Source organism: Capra hircus, chromosome 7 (genome assembly GCF_001704415.2).
Source record: "Capra hircus breed San Clemente chromosome 7, ASM170441v1, whole genome shotgun sequence".
NCBI lineage: Eukaryota > Metazoa > Chordata > Mammalia > Artiodactyla > Bovidae > Capra > Capra hircus.
In genome coordinates, this window is record NC_030814.1 from 16,809,192 (window position 1) to 16,835,929 (window position 26,738).

The 26,738-nt window shown below is 38.1% G+C and overlaps 1 protein-coding gene across 2 annotated transcripts in view; it reads left to right on the plus strand.

The window, feature by feature from the left end:
* KIAA0825 (KIAA0825 ortholog) overlaps nt 1-26,738 on the plus strand; it is a 397,136-nt gene that overhangs the window by 168,329 nt on the left and 202,069 nt on the right. For both annotated transcript variants that reach the window (XM_013965785.2, XM_018050038.1), the window contains exons 15-19: nt 4,832-5,050; nt 14,359-14,767; nt 19,276-19,435; nt 23,549-23,707; nt 25,524-25,618. In XM_013965785.2, the coding sequence (XP_013821239.2) occupies nt 4,832-5,050; nt 14,359-14,767; nt 19,276-19,435; nt 23,549-23,707; nt 25,524-25,618 (1,042 nt within the window). The remainder of the gene's footprint in view (nt 1-4,831; nt 5,051-14,358; nt 14,768-19,275; nt 19,436-23,548; nt 23,708-25,523; nt 25,619-26,738) is intronic.

Genomic DNA, 26,738 nt, shown 5'->3' on the forward strand with positions numbered 1-26,738 from the left:
TCACAGTCTTGTCACTTTAGAATAAAAAGGTGAAAACAAAGAAGGCAGTATCTTCATTTTATTGCCGGGCTTCCCTGGTAGATGAGCTGGTAAAGAATCTGCCCGCAATGCAAGAGACCCTGGTTCGATTCCTGGGTCAGGAAGATCTCCTGGAGAAGGGACAGCCTAACCACTCCAGTCTTCCTGGGCTTCCCTGGTGACTCAGATGCTAAAGAATCTGCCTGCAATGCAGCAGACCTGGGTTCGATCCCTGGGTTGGGAAGATCCCCCGGAGGAGGGCATGGCAATCCACTCCAGTATTCTTGCCTGGGAAATCCCCGTGGACAGCGGAACCTGGCGGGTTACAGTCCATGGGGTTGAAAAGAGTCAGACATGACTGAGCGACTAACGACAGCAAGAGATGTTAAGAGACTTGCCTGAGATTGTTCACTGATTAAATCGTAGAATCAGAACCAAAAAATGGAACTTCTGATCACAGGCCTTGTTATTTCTCTTTATTTTTTTCTATTAGACTAAACTTTTGGAACATTTTCTTTATTAATATATGAATTCAGTAACAAAATATATAAACTGGCTTAATAATTAGAAATCCAATATATAACTCCTTAGAATGAACATAACTAGGAAGAAAAACAAGAGTGAAAATATCCATTTAAAAAAATATTACAGAAGATAAAAATGATTAAAAAAAACAATTAAGTTGGGTACCTCATGTGGGCATTTCAAAGGCCAGTACACTCTATAAGAAATAGATTTGGTAGCAATCTTTGCAGGCCTGTACTCTCAAAGTAGGTCAACAATATTTAGTTGGGCAAATGAAAATATCAAAGCATAAGTTACTTTGTGCTTCACTCTATTCCTTAACTCCCCTTTACTTTTAAGAGGATACACGTCTTTAGCACACACTGAGTTAAAATTTATAAGAAACTACTAAACTGTTTTTCAAAGTAATCCCGTCCATTTCCATTCCCACCTGTTATGTGAGGGAGTTTGGGTTGCTTTGTGTCCTCACCAACACTTGGAATTGCCTTTTTGCTTTTAGTCATTCTAAGGAGTATATGCTATTATCTCATTGTGACTTTAATTTACAGTTCCATGGTGATTAATGACATCAACCACATCTTCATGTTTTTAACAGTCATTTGAAAAAATTCTTTTGAAAAATATCTGTTTAAAACTTTCCTTCATTTATTAATTAGATTGTCTTCTGAGTTTTAAAGAGGTCTTCCCTGGTGGCTTAGTGGTAAAGAATCGCCTGCAATGCAAGAGCCACAGGAGATGCAGGTTTGATCCCTGGGTCGGGAAGATCCCCTGGAGGAGGGCATGGCAACCCACCCCAGTATTCTTGTCTGGAGAATCCCATGGACAGAGGAGCCTGGCAGGCTAAGGTCCATGGGGTCGCAAGAGTTGGACAGGACTGAGCAACGAAACCACCACCATACATTTTCATATTCATATACAATTTTCCCAACATCTTTTTTAGAAATCACTATTCTTTCCCAGTTTGAATTACTGCGGTGCTTTTGTCATAAATCAGGTGGACAATTGATCAGATCCATGTCTGTGTGTGGACCCTCTGTTCTGACACTTGGAGCTACATGACTATATTATTCTTTGTTTGCTGTTTGTTCCAACGTTGTTCCTTTTAATATCTATTTTGACCTTCTTTGGAATAACTGGATATTTTTCAGTATTACAGTTTTTCTTTGCCAATGGCTTATTTGATGTAATTCTACATTTATTTTGGTAGTTGTTCCAAGGTTTACATCTTGTGATGAGTATCTTTGACTCATCACAGTTTATATATAATGTAAGAATCTTACACAAATATATTTCTATTTACTCTTCCTATTCTTTAGCGTGTATCATCATGCATTTTATTTCTACTAATGTTATGAACCCTACAATCTATTGTTTCACTTTTGTTTCAGTCAGTTACAGCTTAAAGAAGCTAAAATGAGAAGAAAGTTTTTCATATTTGTCCATCTATCTATCATTTCTGGTTCTCTTCTTTTACTTGTATAGATATGAATTTCTGATAGATATCATTTTCCTTCTACCTTAAGTATTTCCTTTAATGTACTAAAATTTTCTGCCATCAATTGATTTGATTTGATTTGATTGCATGAAAAAAAGGCTTTATCTTCATATTTGAAATAGTTTTCATCAGACATGTACTTTTGGGTTTAGAGATTTTTCTATCTTTCATTTTTTTTCACTCAGTACTTTCAAGACATTTTTCTATTTTATGGCTTGCATTGTTTCTGATGATAAATCAGTTTAGGTTTTAAAGTGTTTGCTTCCAGTTATATAATGTGTCTTCTTTGTGTTGTTCATTTTAAGATTGTTCTCTTTATCACTACTTTGCAGCAATTTAATTATAATGTGCTTTGTTTTCATTTCTTTTGTATTCTGCTTAGGGATTGTTGAGCTTCTTATATCCGATGATGTTTAGTTTTTATCATATTTGGAAATTTTTTAGCCATTCTCACAGGGTATTTTATCTTTTCCCCCCACCACCACTTTTTTCTGGAATTCTTTTTTTTTTAAATAATTAATTAATTTGGCTGAGTAAGGTCTTAGTTATGGCATGCAGAATCTTCATTACATCATGTAGGACCTTTTGCTGTGGTACAGAGGCTCTAACTGCACTGTACAGGCTCAGTAGTTTTGGCACATGGGCTCTCGAGTTGTGGCCCACAGCCTCCAGAGTCCACAGGCCCAGCATGTGGGCTTTATGGATCTTAGTTTCTTGACCAGGGATTAAACTTGTGTTCTTTGCATTGCAAGATGGATTCTTACTATTGGACCCCCAGGGAAGTCCCTGATTTCCAGATATTGCAAAACCCTTGTATTCCTCTGATAAATCCAATTTCGTATTGTGTATGATCCTTTTAGTGTATTCTTATGTTCAGTTTGTTGACATTTTGTTGAGGATTTTTGCATCTATGTCCATCAGTGATATCGGACTGTGATTTTTCTTTTTTGTGTGATATCTCTGTCTAGTTTTAGTTATCAGGATGAGGCTGGCCTTGTATTTAGAATGAGCTTGGAAGTATTCCTTCCTCTATGCAATTTTTGGGAATAGATTGAGAAGAACAGGTCTTACCTCTTCTCTAAGTGTTTGGTAGCAGTCACCTATGAAGCCATCTGGTCCTGGACTTGTGTTTGTTGAGAGTTTTTCTAAATTACTAATTCAGTGTCATTGCTGGTAATTGGTCTGTTCATAGTTTTTATTTCTTCCTGGTTCAGTCTGGGGATATTGTACTTATCTAGTAATTTGTCCATTTCTTCTAGATTGTCCATTTTATGGCTGTGTAATTGTAGTCTCTTAGAATCATTTTTATTTCTGTGATGTCAGATATAAGTTCTCCTTTTTCATTTCTGATTTTATTGATTTGGACCCTCTCTCTTTTTTCTTCATGAGTCTGGCTAAAAGTTTGTCAATTTTGTTTCTCTTTTAAAAAGTCCAGCTCTTAGTTTCAGCACTGTGGAGGTTTTTACAATGGGTTGTCATGTGAGAAATATCACCTTGAAATTTGAGGGGGAAAATCATATCAGTGCTCTTCTCTGTTGATTCAAATAGTGATCCCTGAACTTCCTAGTCATTAAAAACAAACAAAACTTTTATTGTATCTATCACATAAGTAACACATATCATCGCAGGTGATACTTATTAGGAAGAAGGGAGGAAAGAAAAGAGGGAAGGAGGGAAGAAAAAGTCAACGAAGAAGGAAAGGAAAAGTAAAATCACCTGAAATACCATTAGTCATTGATAATCACCATCAACATTGTAGAGTATCTTTTAATTCTTTTCTATGTGTATGTAAACATGTATTTTTTAATAAATATAGTGTATCATACTATTTTCTAAGCTGCTTTTTTTTTTCTAATCAATATGACTTTATTGCGAAGATGGATGTGCTGTGCTTAGTCGCTCAGTCATGTCTGACTCTTTGCAACCCCATGGACTGTAGCCCACCAGGCTCCTCTGTCCATGAGGATTCTCCAGGTCAGAATACTGGAGTGGGTTGCCATGCCCTCCTCCAGGAGATCTTCCCAATCCAGGGATCAAACCCAGGTCAACGGCATTGTGGGTGGATTCTTTACCATTTGAGCCACCAGGGAAGCCCTAAGCTAATTAAATAAATCCCTAGTTGTTGGACATTTCTATTATTTCCAATTTTTTATTTCATTATTTATATAATCATAAACTCCAGTACTTTGGCCACCTCATGCAAAGAGTTGACTCATTGGAAAAGACTTTGATGCTGGGAGGGATCGGGGGCAGGAGAAGAAGGGGACGACAGAGGATGAGATGGCTGGATGGCATCACTGACTCAATGGACGTGAGTCTGAGTGAACTCCAGGAGTTGGTGATGGACAGGGAGGCCTGGTGTGCTGCAATTCATGGGGTCGCAAAGAGTCGGACATGACTGAGTGACTGAATTGAACTGAATTAATTTTTTAGGATAAATTTTCAGAGAAGGAATACATGTGTTAATAGGTAAGTGTCAAAGCTTTTGCAATTGTTGTCCATGTGTCATCTAAGAAGGTTATACAAGTTATATATCCACCAGTAGAGTCCCCAGAGTACTAGCAAATGCTGTTTGATTCACTGTTATTCTGGCTACTGTTCCCTTGATTACCAAGGGGTAACTTTTTCCCCAAATGGTTATGGACTACTTATCAATCGTATGATCTCTAGGCTAAAAAGAGCTCTTCTTTCCTTTAGCTTTGAACTAGATTACTGAGAAGCTGAATTCTTAATTGAACAGGGCACAAAATATTTTTGATTCTGCTAACTGTAATATACTGTCTGATTTTAAAGTCTCAACACACAGAGAGTCCGAGGGAGAGGTCATCCGATGCCTGAGACTGGCTCTGACGGATGCCGTCAAGGACATTGTGCAGCAGGTAGTGTCTGTGATGAGCTCTGGGAGCAGCTGTGAGAGGAACCTAAGCAGCATTCCTGAACATCTGCGTGAGAGCATTCCGAAAGAATGGAATTACATTCCAAAAGAAACCAAAAGGAAAGAATCCAGCAAAGGTACATTTATTTTTCTTTAAGAACACGTCCCTAAAGAAGCACACTTTCTGGGATATGAAAACAAATAACATTGGAAAAATTACAAGATTTGTAAACTATATTAGCCTCCTTTCTACTGTGTATATTTAGGATTCCTAATTTTCATTACTGCAAGCCATATGATCAAAAAATAAAAAATAAACACACACACACACACAACTTAGAAATGAAAATGACTCAAACGATAATCTTTTTTTAACTACCAATTCAAAATTTTCTGTGATATTTTGTGTTTATGTTCGTATTCGGATTAGTCAGATGATTTTGACTGATTTCCTTTAAACCTATTGAGGAATCTAAGATTCATATTCTCAAGAAGATTGCTCTGATATTCAATTTAATTATTCTTATTTGAAGTTTTTCCTGTACAACTACCAATTATTACTTTCTTCTCTTTCTTTAATACACCTACATGTGTAGCTTTTGGGTAAAAAACAACACCCCATTTAATAGCTACGTGTATTTTTCTGACAGGGTATTCCCCCCTAGTACCTATGGTTCTGGATTGAGTGCATTGTTCCTCTTCAGGGCAATGCATCTACCAAGTGTACTGAAGAATTATCAATGACCTATATTATTCATTTATTTTATTACTCAAGTCCTTTCTTGTTAGTTTCTTCCTATCTAAATGTCTCTTCTTTCCAAGAATTTCACAAGGTTCCTTTAGATATATCTTATTTATCTGTTTGTATCCATGAATCTTCTTTAGAATTTTAAAAATACATCTTTTCCTTTTTATCTTCATCTTTAAAGAAGAGTATTTTTTCACTAACTGTAAGGAAACTCTCAACAGTAAAGTACTCCAGCTGAACAGTAAAATACTCCTGCTAAATCTAAATCCATTTGTGGAAAGTAGCTATTCTTTCATTCTTCTCCATAGTGGTCCTGAATAATGTGACTCTTATCCAGGAACCTTATATTAAAGACTCAAATCAAATTATCTATCAGTGACCTTTCATAGTAATGCTTTAATTCTGTCCAAACCCTATTAAACTGCCTTTGAATCCAGTAAAGCCATTTAATTCAAATTGGAAAATGTCAGATATTCGTTACTTAAGTTCTTCCTCATCAGAGTTGTTGCCATCTCCCCTTTCTAGCCTTGGGATATTTCATAGATTTTGAGCAATACAAGAGGCATGATCTGTAGTTTATATATCATGTCATATGAGTAGCACTTTTTTGTTTGTGGCTTTCAAGTTGGTCTATTTACAAACAATTATTTTTTTTTCTACAAGTATTTTGGAACTCTTCCATAACATTTCAAAGGGCCTCTGGTTTCCACCCTCACCCCTGCCCCGAAAAACTTAGTTTGTATTGATCGATACCAGTTCTTATGGTTTTCCTTACTAAATAATACTTTTTCATAAAATTATCAGTAAGAGTAGAAATATAATACTTAGAGAGGCATGAAGGAGTGCCAAATCACATATAAATGCTATAAAAGAAAGTGGTGGAGGAAGGTGACCTTATAAAGCATTTTGTGCATTTCAGGATGTGACGATAGGAGAATACCATTGTTCTTCATTTCTGTCCTCTTTTAAATTGACATTACTCAATCTTTAGTTCCCCTACAACATACAAGATAGATAACATGTTCATGCCAGACATTAGGTCACTTATTACTGCTAATATGAGGTACTGGAATTGGGTCAGGGATAAACCGTCAATAAGAGATGCCCTATTGATTCTTGAAGACTAGTATAAATGTTTACAAATAGGTACAAACACCTCCGGAGGTGTATAAGACAATCCTCTGGTGGGTGAGAAGACAGCAAGCAAAACTACTAAAATTTCATATGGAGTCTGTTCTGGAATTCTCCCTGGGTCTGTGAGCAGGCCAGTCGTATGACGGGGACATCATTGTTAGTGAGGGCATGTACAGGGTAACTTTACTCCTTCATTAGCTTTCATCATTCAGCAATCAATTAAGGTTGTCCTTTGTATTTCAGAATCTAGTTTTCACAAAATTAATCCTCACAAAACACACAAGTGGCTTTAACATATTCTTATAAATAACAAATCAACTGCGGTTTAAAACAATTACTGGGAATCCAAGGGAAAACAAACAATGAGAAAGTAAAAAAAACTCGCACTGAGGAAAAATACTATTTCTAACATAAACTGTTTCTCAGCCATGTTATAAGTTAGAATACTGATAATCTGACCAGATTTGGCCAAAAATAAATAAAAAAGGAGTGGGAAAACCACCTGAAGCATGGCTTTCCATACTTTGTTGTTAAAGATGAATCCCTCCAAAATAAATATTGTGCCTTGAGATGTTAGCTAAATATAGTTTGAAGACTTCTTGATTAGCAAAAGATTTCAAAACTAAGCATACAAACATGAAGATAAACCTTGATAATCATTTTCAGCAATTTTTTAAGTCGATTGATATTTAATTCAGTACTTGGCAAAATTCATCTAAATAATGAAGTGCTTAGGGGCCTTTTTTTTTTTTTGAGGATTCTAACTTAAAAGACAAATAGTCACTAGCTTAAGGAAACATTTGTCCTTCCTGACATAGTGAAAATGATGGAACATGGAAAACACTGAAGATTTTAAAAAATAAATAGTACAATAAATTATACAGTGTAAGAGATTTACCGAAGAATTGAATGGAAGTTCAGATGTTTCTGATATAGCTCAGCTTAGGTATTCACTCCCTAAGTGAATACGCAAAGAATTCTCTAAGAGCAAATACACAAAGAATTAGTTGTTTTATTTCTTTGACAATGACCAAAGGTAAGATATACCAAAGAATGTATTGTCTTACCACTAAATTACTTTTTAAAGAGAAAGAATGCTTTATGGGAAAACTCAGGAGTAATTGTTTCTAACTAAAACAATAGATTCTGGAGAGGAAACAAAGGTAGCAAGCACCACAGAGAAAATGTATTCCAGGCATCATTCACACGTGGATTGTTGAGAAAGTGACGGCAGAAATATGCCAAGTGTTACCAGAAGTCATTCAGATAGTTTATTTTGTAAAACCCAGAAATATTAGTTTTATGAAAGCAAGTATCACCTATATAAATGTCATCGCTGCAGATGTAAGAACTTAGAATTTTCTAGCTTGATTTAAAATGTTCCAAATAAGTGTTTCAGTTATTTTTGAATACTTTTCTTAAAAGTACAAAAATGAGGGCCTCCCTGGTGGCTCTGCTGGAGAGTCCGCCTGCTAATGCTGAAGACGCGGGTTCCATCCCTGAGCCGGGAAGATTCCTGCACGCAGCGAAGCAACTAAGCTCATCTGCCACAGTATTGTGCCTGTGCTTGAGAGCTCGGGAGCCACAGCTGCCGAGCCTGCGTGCTGCAGCTCCCGAAGCCTGCACGCCTGAGAGCCCAGTGCTCTGGCAACAAGAAAATCCACTGCAGTGAGGGGCCCGCGCACCGCCCCTGGAGAGTGGCCCCTGATTACCGTAAATACAGAAAAACCCACACTGCAACAAAGACCCAGCACAGCCAAAAAGTTTTTTTTAATACAAAAGTGAAATATTTTCAGTTTGTTGCAAGAACAGTTAATTAACATAATGGTGATGACTATTCATTAGTCAGATTTCAACAACAACATTTGTCTTTTTGGTGGTTAAGATTGAAAAACTAGTGCCATGACTTCCCACGTTGCATATGGATCTATGTATATGTCCATGTAGTGACTCTGTCACCTATGACGGTCATTAAAACCCAGTATTGAAACAAACTAAATAACCTGACATTTGAATCAATGTGTTACAAACTATTAAAGCCCAGATTTTTAAAAGAATAAAGCATATAAAAATCACATTATCCTCACTCAATAATGTATTATTGATATTTGATACCATTAGTAAACAATATTTTATTTTATTTTATTTTTTTAGTAAACAATATTTTAAAAATTAATTTTAAGACATTATTTGTCTTTACCTTTTTCATTGTAAATTTCATTTTTTGCATGCTTTATAATCTCCAAAATATATTATTACAATCAGTAGTCTATGCATAAGAAGGAAGACATGATAAGTATATAAATGTACCTCACATTGCATTCAATGTCATATTCAGAGCTATGGTTTTTCCAGTAGTCAAGTATGGATGTGAGAGTTGGACTATAAAAAAACTGAGCACCAAAGAATTGATGCTTTTGAACTGTGGTGTTGGAGAAGACTCTTGAGAGTCCTTTGGAAAGCCAGGAGATCCAACCAGTCAATCCTAAAGAAAATCAGCCCTGAATATTCTTTGAAAGGACTGATGCTGAAGCTGAAATTCCAATAATTTGGCCACCTGATGTGAAGAATGGACTCACTAGAAAAGACCTTGATTCTGGGAAAGATTGAAGATGGGAGCAGAAGGGGCTGACAGAGGATGAGATGCTTGGATGGCATCACTGACTTGATGGGCATGAGTTTGAGCAAGCTCGGGAGTTGGTGATGGACAGGGAAGCCTGGCGTGCTACAGTCTATGAGGTCACAGGGAGTCGGATACAACTGAACTGAACTGAACATTGCGTTCATTCTAGCACATACATTTTTTCACACTTTATCAAGTTGGGATGGCTCTTGCATACAAAGGGCTTAGAAGTCAATTTATGTGATTACAGACAGACTAATGAATGTATGGTTTCTTAAAAGATCCACCCTGGTGTGTTGTTGGCATCATCATAGACTCAGATCCTGCGATTGTGCTTGTGTGGCGCTGTGCTGTGCTTAGAGGCTCAGTCGTGTCTGACTCTGTGTGGCCCCATGGACTGTAGCCCAGCAGGCTCCTCTGTCCATGGGATTCTCCAGGGAAGAAACTGGAATGGGTTGCCGTGCTCTCCTTTAGGGGATCTTCCCAACCCAGGGATCGTACCCATGTCTCCTGCATGGCAGGCAGGTTATTTACCGTCTGAAATACGAGGGAAGCCCTGACCCTGTGGTCAGTAGAGTGGATTTGTCATCGGTCTAAAGGTTCTGACTAGAATTTGCCTAAGTTTTGATTAAGTAGTTGGAGATTTGAGTACCTTGCAGTTCTCAGATGTTGTAAATATTAGTAGGAATACAGGTGTGAAGAGAATTGTTCATCTTTACCTGATATCTGCTTATCTTGTCAAATGTTTACTCAGGATGTGCAGATAAGCCCTCTTTAGGAAAAACAGAATATAAGATATAATCTTTTAAGTCAAATACTTGGCAGCAGATTGGGGCATACGAGATGCAAACACATTAAGAACAATAAAACGTTTAAGATATTTAAGAACATTGACAAGAGTGGTTTCTTAATTTGCTTTACCTATATTTCAAGCTTCGTCTAAACATATTTATTTGAATAAAAAGAAGACATTTATTGAGAAACTATTTTTTACAAAGTACTGAACTAGATACTTTTTTATTTATTCATTTATTTAATACAAAAGTCTCCTGAGATCATTCAAATATATGTTGTACCGAATATAATTTTTACAAACATAAAAACTGCTCCAGTTAATTCTGAAAATCATTCTTAAGTTGTCATGAATTTCTGAGGAATCACTAGACCAGACCTATGTTTTCCAAGAGCTTTGTACTTTTCAAGAGCAGAGTGCCTTTTTTTTTTTAACTTTTTATTTTGTATTGGAATATAACCAAGTAATAATGCTGTGATAGTTTCAAGTGGACAGCAAAGGGACTCAGCCATACACATGCATGTATCCGTTCTCCTCCAAACTCTCCTTCCATCCAGTCTGCCACATAACTTTGAGAAGAATTCCCTGTGTTGTACATAAGATCCATTTTAAATATAGCAGTGTGTACATGTTGATCCCAAACTCCCTGTGTCTTCCCCTTATCCTTCCCCCTGCTGCTGCTGCTGCTAAGTCGCTTCAGTCGTGTCGGACTCTTTGTGACCCCATAGACGGCAGCCAACCAGGCTCCTCTGTCCCTGGGATTCTCCAGGCAAGAATACTAGAATGGGTTGCCACTTCCTTCCCCAATGCATGCATGCATGCTAAGTCGCTTCAGTAGTGTCTGACTCTGTGCGACCCCATGGACCGCAGCCCACCAGGCTCCTCTGTCCACAGGCTTCTCTAGGCATGAGTACTGGAGTGGGTTGCCATTTCCTTCCCCGAGGCAACCGTAAATTCATTCTCTAAGTCTGAATTTGCTTCTATTTTGTAAATAAGGTGATTTGTTTCATTTCTTCTTAGATTCTGCATGTATGGAATGTCAGATGATATTTGTCTTTCTCTGTCTGACTTAACTTCACTCAGTATGACAATCTCTAGTTCCATCTATGTTGCTGCAAATGGCATTATTTCATTATTTTAAATGACTGATTTCCCATTATATGTATGTATGTATGTGTGTGTGTCTATCTCCCCTCTTTTTTTTCCCATTCCACTACTGGTGAACATCTAGGTTGCTTCCTTGTCTTGGCTACTGTAAACAGTGCTTCCGTGAACACTGGGGTGCCTGTATCCTTTTGGACCTTATTTTCCTTTGGATATATGCCCAGGAGTGGGATTGCAGGGTCACATGGTAGCTCAGTTTTTAGTTTGTAAAGAAAGCTCCACACTGTTCTCCGTAGTCTCTGTGTCAGTTTACATTCCCACTGATAGTGTAGGAGGTTCCCTTCTCTCCACTCAGTCTCCAATATTTATTGTTTGTGAATTTTTTGATGATAGCCATTTTGACTAGTGTGAGGTGATATCTCATTGTAGTTTTGATTTGCATTCATATAATAATTTGTGATATTGAACATCTTTTCATGTGCCTGTGGAGCATCTGTGTGTCTTCTTGGAGAACTTCTCTGATGGCTCAGCTGGTAAAGAATCTGCTTGCAATGCAGGAGACCTGGGTTCAATCCCTGGGCTGGGAAGAGCCCCCTGGAGAAGGAAGTAGCAACCCACTCCAGTATTCTTGCCTGGAGAATCCCATGGACCGAGGAGCCTGGAGGGCTACAGTCCATGGGGTTGCAAAGAGTTGGACATGACTGATGGACTAACACTAACTAACATGTCTTCTTTGGGGAAATGTCTGTTTAGGTCTTCTCCCCATTTTTTGATTGGGTTGTTTGTTTTGATGGTCTCCAAAATCCACAGAGTGATTTCTTAAAATGTCACAAATATCTTAAGAAATCTTCACAGTGTTTTATTATTTTTGTTCAGCAAAAACAGTGAAAAATATTTTTCTGAAGAACTTATAACTACCTTCTTTTAGACTTTCACTCTTTTCCAATGTTCAAATTCAACTATGTACACAGTGTATTAAAATGCTTGTATCTGGCTTTACGAGATACTCAAGGAGTGAGATTGTATTCCATGCTCTTGGGGAGCTTTTAGTCTAGTTGCAAAGACAACTCATGAATATATAAATAAGAATATAACAAACAATGATAGATGATAATACAAAAGATAATACAACATGTCATTTTATGAACCTAATTACAGCACAGTCATATGGGTAATATGTCCAAATAAATTCATAGGAGGAAAGAACTTTGAACCAAAAGTTGAAGGTTATGAGTGACCTATGAAGAACAAGGGGATTCCATGTGAGAATAATGAGATTTTCAGAAGCCTAAGAGTAAAGAGGATGAAACAAAGATGAGGTTCACCAGAACTGCCTGCAGCTAGACTATGGAGTGTTTTGATAGCAATGCTCCAGAGACTGATCTCATAACAGTGGAAAACAGCTAAAAGAATTGTAGCAGAGAAATTAGGTAACGAAGTTAACAAAGTTAGGTACTAGTATATGCATCTGGCTTTATAGCTGGGCATAGTCTGGAGCAGAGAGATGGGCTAGGAGAATCCTATGATAGTCCAGATACCACTTGTGAGGGCAGGATTGAGTAGGTAGCAGCCCTGGTCACAGTGAGGCAAAACTGCATGTCAAAGATGATGGACTAGGAAGATTGATCAGTGTAGCCCCTAGTCTTGTGTGAAGGATTAGGAGGAATATTTAAACAATTCAAAAGGAAAGAAGAAAATGATGACTAACTTTCCTGGTGGTTCAGACAGTAAAGTGTCTGCCTGCAATAAGGGAGACCCAGGTTCAATCCCTGGGTTGGGAAGATCTCCTGGAGAAGGAAATGGCAACCTACTCCAGTATTCTTGCCTGGAGAATCCCATGGACAGAGGAGCCTGGTAGGCTACAGTCCATGGGGTTGCAAAGAGTCAGACATAACTCACTCAATGATGAGGAGAACAGAGAAGTGGAATGCCCATCTGGGAGCTGGAGTGGTTGAAAGGCCAAAACTGAAGGTTCTAGAATCATCTAGAAGAGTGGTTCTCAACTAGGAAGATAGAGAACAATTTGGCAATGCTTTCGAGACATTTTTGCCACAGTTGATGAGAATGCCATTGGCACCTAGTGAGTGGAGGACAAACATGCCACCAAAACATCCTACAATGCACAGGTCAGCTCCTTGCAACGAAAAATTCTCTAGCCCCAGATGTCAGTAGTGTGAAAGGTGAGAAACCCTGATCTCGAGGGAGGAGAACAGTAAGTCCTTCAGAGAAATCACGTTAAGTGAGAGAGAATAGAATCTTCAGTCAACAGCCCAAGGACTTACAGGTAAGAGGTGTTAGTAGAAGTGGAGTTGGTGTGGAACACAGAGAAGCGGAGCAATAGAGATATACACGAACCCAGTTTGTTGGCTCATTTATTCAACAAATATTTACCAAACATCTGTTAGAGATGAAGTCCTAATGCCTTCCTGGAGCTTATATTCTAGTGGATGGAGACAGATAATGAAAAAATAAAGTGAGGCTAAATGCGGTAATAAAGTTAATAAAATGGGGTCTAATGATAGGGAGGAACTGGGGGCTGGAATAGGATCGGCGTGAAGGGTCTGTCTTACATGGATTGTAGGGGGAGGCTGTCAGAGGAAATGACATTTGAGCTGAAAACTAAAAGAAGAGCCAGTCCCGGCAAGAGCTAGAATGATTCTGTCATGGATGCCAGGAGAAGAATAGAAAGGCTTAAAGAAGTGCTAAAGGCCACAAAAAGGTTGCAGCACGGGTATCTTTGTGTTTATTGATTAGGAAGACCTTGGGCCCTTTAAACCTACAATCTTAATAGATAACAATATAAGAAATAATTCTGAATTTTCTAATCATTTCTGGGAGGAAAAATTAAGTTGGGGGACTTGGGGAATTTTTGGCAGGACTGCAGAGGACCCCAGTAGAGTTCTGTCGGAATATGTCAGGCACTTGCTCTTCTCAACAATTTTCTCCACAAAAATTAGACATCCTCACACAACACTCAACACAACACAGTGATGGAACGCAGATGCTAATATTAATCATACCTTTTCTTTCTTTTCTCCCCCAGGCTCCACAAGGCTTGCTGCTCAGGCAGTATCTATTGTAATCAGCAAGTTACCTACAGTGATTGCATGCTTGCCTCCCCCAATTAAATACTTCTTTATTCTGTCTGAGAGAAAAATGTCAGAAAACTTCGTTGAATTGAAGAAAGCTGGCCTGCTTGTCTGGAACTTGATTGTAATTATATGTCGGATATTTGAGGATGGAAACACTGTGGAACTTTTAACAGGTGCCTCCCTTGACAGATGGAGTAAAGAGAAACTTGGTTTAGTCTGTGTGTGTTTGGAAAGCATCACGGGAGAGCAGACGAGTCGCCCTAATCAAATGACCCAAAAGGTTATACGGAGCATCGAGCAGCAGAAACCCAACTGGGTTGAATGCCAGTTGTTGAAAGCAAGGAAACTGAGCACCGAATGGTAAAGTTATGTTTTTCTTTCCCCAAATTGCATCAGACATGTTCCCAAAAGACAAAATCACCCATAAACAACCACCACCACAACTTCATGGGAACTTGGATGAATACAGGCAAAGATAAATATTCCATCAAACGCTGGATTGTTAAATGTTCCTTGTCTTATTAAAATTTGAACCCCATTGATACACTGGAACACTATCCATGTTTAGTCCCCATCTCAAGGTTTCTGATTAAAAGGGTGGTGGTTAAACCCGGGAGAATTTGGTTTCACTCCTTTTCAATGTGCAAACGGGTATCTCGTGGATAGCCTGGAGCTTTTCGTAAATGGCTTGGCCATGGAGATTAAATTAAGAAGGAATTAATGGGTATAAAAGGCTCTTTATTGCTTTCTGTGTACCTGATTGTCAAAAAGGTACACATTTTTCATCTGGTAATGTAAGAATCCCAGAGGGCAACTGGGGCATATCACACTCAAGCTATAAACACACCCAGCTGTTTCTGTATGAAAATGTCAGCCTTCTCGGTTTGTCACTGAGAGCTAAGTGATTTGTGGTATTGCAAAGATTTTTAAGGGTCCCTGATGAATTTAAATGTGTACATAGAGTCCTCCTGTCTTACAATTAGTCTTCAGTATAGAACTGCATGATATTGATAAAGGAGTTATGGTTCATATGGTCTACAGATCACAAAGCCAGACCCCCCCACACACTTTTTTTTAACACCACTCACAGACAGTGTCCCTCATTCTTTTGAAATATATTCATATTACTAGAAAGTACTATTATAACTTTATGCCTGAAACAACTAAAAGTTGTTAGTTTTAGTACATGGCAGTGATAGAGTTCAGGTTTTGGAATTAGATGGACAAATACAAATCCTTTGTAAATGGGCCATCTTTTGTGAGTTAAAGGGTTGTGCAGGTTGGATCCCTGGGCTGGGAAGATCCCCTGCAGCAGGAAATGGCAACCTATTCCAGTATTCCTGCCAGGAGAATCCTATGAACAGAGGAGCCTAGAGGGCTACAGTCCATGGGATTGCAAAGAATCAGATGTAACTGAGCGACTGAGCGCTCGCGTACAAAGCTGGTAGAGTTGTTCTGAGAGGTTAAATAACAGTCACAAAGTTCTTAACATCAAGCTTAGACCTAGTAAGCATTTGTTATTTATAAACTATTAAAATAAGCTGCACTGTTTAATAGTGTGATGACAAATGCTCTTTACTAGTTTGTGTTAATCTGTGAGACTTCATATTAATCGAAATTACTGTAAGTAATCATGTAAGTAGTGTAAATAATGTAAGAAATGTAAGTAATCATTTTCTTGGCCTTGTCATACTGACTTTTAGAAATTTACTTGTGGGGCATCCTGTGTGTAGGATTAAGAATAGCAGTCAGGAAAATGCTTAGTAACGTTGACAGTGACCTTAATCTTTACATTTGCATTGGATACCAATTTATAGGCTTTAATGCAAAGACTAAAAGATTAAGGCCATGTGTCATTATCCATGGCAGTGGGTGTAGAAGGGAGAGAAGAGAAGCAGAGTAAAAATAGTGGATTTGATTATAAAGTTAGATTTATGATACTGCTGAATTAGGAGACTATCAATAAGATCAGTGGAAAGTAATGTCTCTAATATACGCTGGGCTACGTACAGAAATCCAGAAGTGAAATTTTTTCCTTGAAAGTTGATTTTAGCCTAAGTATTTTATAAACAGCACCAACACATCTGATATTTTCTGCAGTAGGGAATTGTTTAGCCAATATTTGGCTGATTAGTTTTATGTTGCAACTTGCATCAAAAATAATTTTTATTAACTTTTAAAAAATGTTTTACAGCCCTCAAAAATTCTGAATACACTTTATGTAGCTTGTAATTAGCACAGTGCTATGTCTTTCTCAATTTCTCAAATAATTTCAATATAAAAAAATCCAGATTTAAAAGTTATTTCATTTATTTGGGAAAGAATTAAATTTGACATAGTAACAGACTTGAGGTAATCACTTATGGGTTTGAGTGGTATAGAAACACTTCATCCCGACTTTGCCTTTAAGTTAATTTTCTGATATACACATGAACTTCCATCTCTACTCATTTCTCACAGATAGATGATCATTTAGTTCATAGATCTATACCATGAGGAAGATGTATTTTAAACCATGATGTCTGTATACAGGTGGAGGGTTGCCTTGACCTTACTGTAATATTTTTTGAAAATGGTGGCTCAGATGGTAAAAAATCTGCCTGAAATGTGGGAGATCTGGGTTCAATCCATGAGTTGGGAAGATCCTCTGGAGAAGAGAATAGCAACCTACTCCAGTATTGGCAGCACTTCCCTGGTGGCTCAGATGGTAAAGAATCTGCCCACAATGTGGGAGACCTGGGTTTGATCCCTGGGTCGAGAAGATCCTCTGAAGAAGGGAATGGCTACCCACTCCAGTATACTTGCCTGGAGAAGTCCACGGACAGAGGAGCCTGCTGGGCTACCGTCCACAGTGTTGCAGAGTTGGACAGGACAACACCTTCGGTACTTTTTCACATGAGAATATAAACACTTAAACTAAAATAGTTCTTCTGTTACGATAACTGAAGTCTTAATTCCTCATGAAGATTATCTTGGATCCACACAATATCATTTAGCCAGATTTCTTTCACTTGCACCCAGCTTTAACTTTGATTTTATGGAAATTGTGAGCATAACTGCAGTGGAAAGGCGGCAGCTGTAAGCAGTGCTTGTCTTGTGTGCTGCCTGAAAGCATTACTATTCATTAAAATAACCTTCACTTTGTAGTAACACTCAAGCTGTAAACAGTCAACTTAGATTCTGGAGAACACACAGGCCAAAAAAAAAGTAAAGAAATGTCTGTCTTTGCAAAGTAATTTGTCGAGCTGAAGATTATTGTTTTTCATCATGGTGACCCTGACTTGGCTGGCTGGGTGCATATACAGATTAAGATTAATGCAGTTATTCCTTGGCTAAGGTCTGCCTCTTTCAGGGCACATTCTCCCTAATGACATGATTGATAGGCAGTCCCAAATCCAGAGAGGAACTCATTAATCATAGCATTGACTGAATCCAATCATTTGCTTCACCTGCACAGTGATGGACAGGAAAGGATACAATTCAGGGGCTGACACTGAGACACTCCTTTGTCAGAGGGCCTCAACTTTTTCAATGTCAGCCTCTACAAAACCCGACAAGAAATTTTGCTTGCAGCCTGTATGCAGTTTCAAAAAAGATATTTACAAACTTCTACTATTGCACAAAAGTCTTTTCTGTTTGTTTGCTTGTTTAAAGATTTAGTCTACCTAATGGATATCTTTAAGAGTAGGATTTGGTTTCATTTTTTTTAGCAAGGCTTATAGGATCATAAACTTTTTTTTTAAAGAAGGATGTTTTGAGGCTACATGTGGAAGCAATAAGAAAGTTAATGTCCAGCAGCTGGGTATCATTTGGTTCAGTCTTCAGGTCAGCGGCACTGACTCTTAGCAGAACTAATTTTATAATCATGGCAAAATCTCAGTAATGAACTGCAGTATATAGCTGATTACACCACAGTAAATTTCATTTAGTCTGGGAAACAGTGGAAAACCATGCTTTTTCTTAAGAATACTTAGACTGCAAAGCCTAACATGATCCTAATAGCACTTGTAACAAGAAAATTAGTGTGAAACATATATGATGTAAGTTGAGTATCGTGATTTATTTTGCACTGGTATAGCGTGAGAATTAAAAAAAAGTCATCCATTACTACAATGTGAATAATGTTTAAAATCAAAAATAAGCCTATGAATTCTTATAAAAAGAAACGTTTCACACATATAACTTGCACTTTCCTGCTGTGCTTACAGGAGACCCTTTTCCTGGAAGGATAAGCAGAGTAGTGACTTTTCTAAGTATCTGTTACCTGGAAGAAACAGAAGGGAGGGCATGTATTTTTAAAAGGCAACAAGTGTCAAAAGGCCAATTTAAAATACCCAGTGGTAAGCATTCCTCCAGGAAGCATCCAGCCTATATTTAGCATAATAGGCTCCCCCTTTTGACACTTTAATTAGTCTTTAATGTGTCTAAGACAGGTGTAAAGAGGAGTCTACAAAAGATGAATACCAAAGCTATTTCTGGCATCAAAGATACTCCTTATCCTCAAAGAGAAAAAACAAATCATTTCTTACTCGTTCTTAAAAAGAAATGTTTTGTTTTCATCCCACGATTATAGCAATTTCAACAATTGCAGTAATGGGAAAATGTTTTATAGATCGGAGTATAATGCAATAAAGAAATGTTTTAAAAGAAACGGTTCAATTTTTTAAAATGCTTTCATGTGCTTAGTTCTAAGGCGCTGTTTATGGGAGCCGCCCGCTGTTTGGGGAAGGTATACCTATTTGAGCAAAGTCTTTCTGGGTGCTTTGCATATCAGATTTACATCGAACTCTCCACACTCAATCTCTTTGATTATTTTCCATCTTTACAATTCCTTACACTGATACTTAATACTCTTTCTTTGTATTTAGTGCATTTATGACAATAGAGAAAAGCACAGCCTTAGAAGAAGGAGATATCGCTCTTGAACTGACTGAGCAGAAAATAAACATGATGGTCCTGGATATCTGCCACAAACCAGGTGGCAGCGAATACCTGAGGCAAATTTATCACATCATGCGGCTCAATGAGGTAGGGAAACGGCCTTTTTACCGAGCAATTAGGTGTGTACTGGCCTGAGGCAGCGTCTGCTGGCAGCTAAGGGTTAGTCAAGGAGGTGATAATACTTCTTAAAGTCAATACCAAACTCAATATTGCATTATTAATAGAATCTATTCAGCCCTGGCTGTTCTGCATTTGTACAGCAGAGGCTTCACCGAAACATTGTAGGTTTTATTTATATGGTTTAAACAATAACACGGCTCATAAACTCAACTCAGTTCGAAATGGTAGAGATGAAAGGTGTAGTTTGGGAATTGTGTATTTGTGACCATCAAGTTGATATTAAAATCTGGTATTTGTGAAATGAAGAATTTTCTGAAGAGAGATTTTTAGCTCTTCTCCTGCAGACGTCATGTTTGTGTTGGTGAAGCTGAAGATTTCTTAGACGTAATGAGAAACTTCGGAAGAATATCAAACCGTATTCAGTAGCAACTAGATTAACCTAAGCAAATGTGTTAATACAGGGAAGCTGATTAGAACCAATGTCATGCTTATTCACCTCTCTGCTGGGTTAAGCCTCTGACCTTGCCTGCTTTTGGTTGTTTTTAGCAAAAATGTGAAGAGTTGATCTCTTGTTATTTACTTGAAACAGGTCTGCTAGTTTAGGTTTTTAATTTGACCATACATAATCTGGGTTCAGGGGCTTCCGTGATAGCTCAGCTGGTAAAGAATACACCTGCAATGCAGGACACCCCAGTACTATTCCTGGGTCGGGAAGATCCCTGGAGAAGGGATAGGCTACCTACTCTAGTATCCATGGGCTTCCCTGGTGGCTCAAATGGTAAGGAATCTGCCTTGCAATGCGGGATACCTAGGTTCGATCCCTGGGTTGGGAAGATCCCCTGGAAGCCAGTTTGGCGACCCACTCCAGTATTCTGGCCTGGAGAATCCCCATGGACTGGGGAGCCTGGCAGGCTACAGTCCATGGGGTCACAAAGAGTCGGACACGACAGAGCAACTAAGCACAAGATCAATCTAGATTCACATGTGACATCTAATATGAAGTAGAATTATGTTTATGTCTGCAAACACTGAATGCATTTTTGGCATAATAAAAATTGTGTAGTATGAATAATGTTAAGATATAGCATTTTATCTCACTGAGGTAGGCTTTTAAAAAACATACATTTCCAAGGAGTGAATTAAACTCTACCACAGCATTTTATGACTCAGCTACATAAATGTTCTCCTTACTATGATCTATTTGAAAGCTGCTTCAAGTAAATCTTGTTTTCTGGCCTTCAGAGAGGTACTCAACCTAAAACAGGTGACGTAACAAGGTATTAATGATCACCTGAGCAGGAGGCCTTTGTGCTGTGAGAAAGGGTCCCGCTTCTGGAGGAACTGGAGCTAAGGAAGGATTGGTAACCCAGGAACTCCACCTATTCACTCTTGCTGAGGAGCTCTCACAGCTTGTCTGAGGGTTCCCTTTGGGGAGAGCAGGAAGTCTGGCGAACTGAAAGACCTCCGTTGCGAAGTCACGGTCTTCGTGGGCATGACGTCATGGTCTTCACTGGTCACCTAGTTTGGCCAAAGTAACTGTGGTGGTTACAGAGGAACAGACATTTTAGTCAGAGTACCCTCAGAGCCTTGGTAAGGTTGAGTTACCATGGTTCTGAACACCGTGATGGCAGGTTTAAATAGCCACCCTGATAGGATAGTTCTGTTTTCCTAAGTTCCAAGAAGACAGAAAAGATTAGGAAATCACCCGTAAGCAAAATCAACAAAAGTTAAGTCGGGTATTCATTGGCTGTCAGCCACCTGTTATAGTCAGGAAATTGAAAGGCCGTTTTCTCCTTGTGGAAGTCTGAGGAAGTGCTTCTGAGCAGTTACGCTATGAGATCTGACGTACCTAAGATTCTCTGCGAGGGCATTGCCACATCTTAATCAATTGAATTCCAAGTTAAGGTTTTTCTTTCTTTCCAACTTAATATGCTTACTTACTGTTGGGGCTTCCCTAGTGGCTCACTGGTAAAGAATCTGCCCGCAATGCAGGAGACCAGGGTTCGATCCCTGGGTCAGGAAGATCCCTTAGAGGAGGGCATGACAACCCATTCTAGTAATCTGGCCTGGAGAATCTCATGGACAGAGGAGCCTGGCCGGCTGCAGTTCAAAGGGGCTGCATAGAGTCAGACACGACTGAAGCGTTATGGCAAGGTCTATCAGCTGGGAAAGCAGGCTCAGTATTTGATGGTTTATTTTGCTGAGTGAGATGCAGGGCTGAGAGGTAAGAGGCATAATGTGAGTAGAAGATAGAATCAAAGTAGGGAGGCTTCAGCCTTGACTGCTTAAACAGTCCAGGCAGGAAACGCAAATAACACAAGGTGACTGAGTGACTAGCGGAACACTTAGGGCTGCTTTTATGTGAAGCATTGTTATACTGTAGGTAAATTGCACCATGAGGTTTGTGCATTTGATGAGTGACATCATGTCTTTAGCACTTTTGGGGGTGCTGCTAAATAGTATTTGAAAGCAGTTTAAATACAGAGCATATACAGGTACAGGCCTGGGTGAGTGGAAGCTGAGCTATCAGGGAAGCCCCTGAATCCAAATTATGTATGGTCAAATTAAAAACCTAAGTTAACACATTTGTTTCAAGTAAATAAGAAGACACCAACTCTTCACATTTTTGCTAAAAGCAACCAGAAGCAGGCAAGGTCAGAGGCTTAACCCAGCAGAGAGGTGCCATTGAGAGACAGGAAGTTTTGAGAGGAGGTGAGTTTTTAAGCGTTTATCTTTGAGGTAAAGATAAAGTTTCTATTCTCAAACAAGTTTCTATTCCCCTGGTGGCTCAGACAGTAAAGCATCTGCCTACAATGCGGGAGACCCGGGTTTGATCCCTGGGTGGTGAAGATCCTCTGGAGAAGGAAATGGCAACCCACTCCAGTACTCTTGCCTGAAAAATCCCATGGATGGAGGAGCCTGGTAGGCTACAGTCCATGGGGTCTCTGAGAGTCGGATACGACTGATCGACTTCACTTCACTTCAAAGATAAGGTGTTGGAGCATAAAAGTCCAAATGGTAGTTGAAGATGCTTGTCACGAGCGCAGTTGAGGGAGGCTTGTGAACAGGCTGATTCTGACGTGGTGGAGCCTGAGATTCTGCTTTTCTAACATGCTCCTAGGTAGGGTTTATTTGACTGACCCACACATAGGACTTTGAGTAGCAACGGTTATCAAGATAACCTCTGAAGGTGTTTTCACATCTGACTCTCTGAACCTAAGTCCTAACCCTAAGCTTGAAGAAAACTTTATATTGTGACACACTAAAAATCACAGGGACATTTCTGTTATATTATTTATTAAATGACTTGTTTATTAACAACAGTAAGTATTTGGTAGTTTGTAGGAAACTTTTAGTCCTTTAAATTTATCATTTTTCCAGGAGGAGTCTTATAATACAGATTGGGGTTATTCACCTTTTTATTTGTGGATGGAAAATAGAGTAAAATACAGTGGATTGACTTTTTTTTTTTTTGGCCCAAGCTGTCGCTGGAGGATAAAATTAAAATTACATATTTGGAGCTTCTATTGAACCGTGATAATTTTCAGTCCACAGCATGAAACCAGAGTTGAGGAGCTTACATTATAATTCATTCTACATAGAGGGAGACTGCTTGCAGTGACCTATCAGAGTACTCAGCACTCTGCTGAGCATGGAGTAGGTAGCAACTATGCTTGATGAATGGATGAGCAATCTTGTTCTGTGAATAGTCAAGCTCCTGAGTTAAGTTTTGGTAACCCAGACACGTTAACATGTGAAGTAATGACAAGACAATGCCGATTAAAATGATTCTGGTACAATCAAGCATGCATTCATTATGTGAGAATTTGTTAAACAGTTTTCTGATCTTTCCTATGTATTAAGTGAACCTGTTTTTGATGGGTTTGTTGCAATCCTGATTGGTATGTACTCTGCTATGTTTCTTCTGAAAATGTAATCTGTCTCGAGGCAAGTAATACTCTAATCTAGCAAGTGTGCTGGAAGCATAGATTTGGATATTGACCAGTTTATTTTTAAAGAGAATATGTGCTTCCTACCATCACAACTTGTAGTTGGTTTTTTTTTTTTTTCCCCTTGAAGGGATATTTAAAAGAACAGCTGTTTTCTATGAATGGTTCGGAGGAAAAGCCATTACCCATCCAATCTTTAAAGACGACCTTGAGGAGTGTGGAAGATCAGCCCTCTGCTTTTAACCCTTTCCATGTGTACAAAGTGTTCAGTAGAAGCATGCTTGATCAGGTATGTGGAAATTAAATGGTAAATTTCATTAAAACTGTGTGCCTTTTTTTGTTTTACACAAGTAAGAAAAAAAAGTGCTTTGTGTTTGAATATTTACTCAAAATCTTTTTTGATGAGCACGCAAAAGGTCTTGTTCTTGTTTGCATGGTCTGTGCAGATTGACTTTGGAAAGGTTACTTTACCTTCTTTTCTATTTGTCAAACTGATTCATCTGTTTGGTCTGTAAAATTTGACTTTTGACCCGGTCAGTTCACTGTGGGCAGAGGAGGGAACATCTGTTCGACTGTGTCTACGAGAGGCTTGAGAAATCCAGCTTTCCTTAAAATCTTCCTCTCCATGGCCGGTTCCACCCTCCCTCGATAGATACAACTCACAAAATACCTTGCAATCTTTATAAATTTATCTCGTTTATCAGGTAAATTAAAAGATACCTTAAAAGTGATCATAAATAGAGCACTGAGCTCCTATGTTAAGTGGCATGAGGTCAGTTAGCTGTTTTATAACCCTAAACACATTCCCTAATTTAAAATGAGTTTGTTAGTGATCTTAAAGTCAGTATATGTGGAATAAAGTCCATGTTATAAACACCACATATCTTTCAATGTCAGAGTGTGCTATCATTTAAGCTGCATATTTCATAGTAACAGTCAAAAGATCATCTTCATGCCGAAGTACTTGAAACCTAAAGTTGTTTTTGCTCTGTTCATTCTCCTGGTGTCTTTTTCCAGTAACCTCCTGACAGACTATTGGAACTAACAGGGCGGAAGAGAAGGATTGCTTGACCTAGAGCTCTGACAAAAATAAGAATTAAAACAATGGCCTAATTCGGAATGCAGATAATATTTTTACCATGCCTGTTACAGCCCTCGTCTACATTCATCAATACTGTAGTAGAATAAGACCTTCAAATGCTGACAACCCGGGGCAGAATTCTCCTGCTCTATGACAGGATTGTAGTGCTCCATTAATCAGCAGGTGACAGGGCATAGTTCTTGTTGGATTTTAAACACTAGCCTGGACTCATATTATCAAAACTATTTAGTTTTAAGAGGAATAAGCATCCATAATACTTAAAAACCAAATATATTGCATAAGTTTGAGTTTATTAGCTGCCTTCCTGTATTGTACATTAGATTCCTCCAACCATAAATAATCATTGTAGCTGTTAAATTATCCTCACTTCATTTAAATAAATGGCATGTTGTATTCAGCTCTGAATTATGAGATTATCTTTCACAGTAATTTTTCTCCTTTCTCTATTGTGAAATTATCTATTAGATGAGAAAAAAAAGAATTATGTTATTTATACTTACGGGTCCTTATAATTTCCCCTTTAAAGCATTTTCTTAACCAAAAACATTAATATCAATCTCTAATTAAGCTGTGTCTTAGAATTTGAGCCAGAGTATCAATACTTCCATCTTTTTTTTTTTAATCAAACTTCTGGGAACTAAAAGAAACCTATAAACTGATACATGGAAAAGTTGCCAGTTATTTTGCTTTACTATACAAAGAGTCCCTCTTTCAGAGAAACTTGTTGGGCAAATTCCATTAGCAGTTGGAAGAATATAATGACTGAAGAAATTGATTTATATTTTTATAAATAATGACTGCATCCCCAAATGGATTTATAAATTAATTGCTGTCTTATTGGAATAAAAACCTTCTTCTGTGGACATGATTGATGCTATCTGTCTAAGTCCTTGTTCTGTACCCCCCTCCTTCTTAGTTAGTCTATCACAGCTGGAGCTTTAATTTACTGATCATATTAACTCTGATTAATAACTAACAATAGCGTCTTCTCATTTATCAACAGTCAGCCATCACAAAATGGAACTGGAATTGGTCAAACTTGCTGCCAAATTATCTGGGACTGGATAAGATGACCTTCAGTGTACTGCTCAAAAACAGGTAATAGGGCTGGGGACTTGGGGGATGTGTCTGGGGGAAGAGGATATATGTCTTTTATACATAGGGTGCATGTGAGTGTGTGTAGATACACACATATTTGAAATTATCTGAAGTGTAGTTTCCGAATGCTGTTTTTCTAGAGTAAGCATTTGCAAAAGTCAGAAACATCTTTTTCTGAGATGAGATTGGTTGATTTTAGTCTGAACTTTAAATATTTCTGATGTTGTGTACGTAATAGTTCAGTATTGTAAACACCCAAAGTTATTGACTTGAATGTCATTATAATTCATTATAATACTATGGCTTTGTTTACAACCATTTAATGAATGCATACAAAATGCCAAGCCAAATCAGCTGATCTAATCAGAGGAAACATATAAGTAAAACTGTCAAGATTGAATTTTTTGCTTTGCAGCCAGTCATTTTGGCACTGTCTTGCTATAGTCTCTGTTGTATATTACTTTACACACAGACACGCACACACACATACACAGGCACCCCAGGACAACGCAATAAAATGATAATGATAGTTCAGCTGAGGAGTCTATACATGTAATTTATTTTGCACAAAGGTATACATGTTTTCTTTATGTTTTAGATAAATATGTTTTTCCCCATACCTTCAAGGTTTTCAGTGAAAACCTTGTAAGTTTACTACAAGTTTACCTTGTAGTGTAAGTTTTAAGCTTGTTTTTCCTATCAACTGTCACATCTTTACATAAAATATATATGTGTGGTTGCTTTTATTCTTCAGGTATTATGTTTATTTATACTTACTTCTATATGTCTTCATGATGTATAACATATTTTATCATTTTGAAATAATATAAAGCATCATTTTTCATAAAAGACAATAGAGACAGTGACATAGTAGAATTGTCAATTCATCCTTGAGAAATCTGGGTGCATATAAGAAAATATCTTGAGAGATTCTGGTATTTCCCAGATGGAGGTTTCTTTTTTTTTTTTTAAAGGCAGCTTTGTTGCCAAAAAAAAAAACTGTAGTTTTGAAGTGTTCGGTCACTGTGGTATTCCTAATATTTCACCCCAAGTGAAGCTCACCCACCAATCATGGACAAAGTTGAGCAATCCAGAAACTTCCCCATCGAGAACAGAGTTT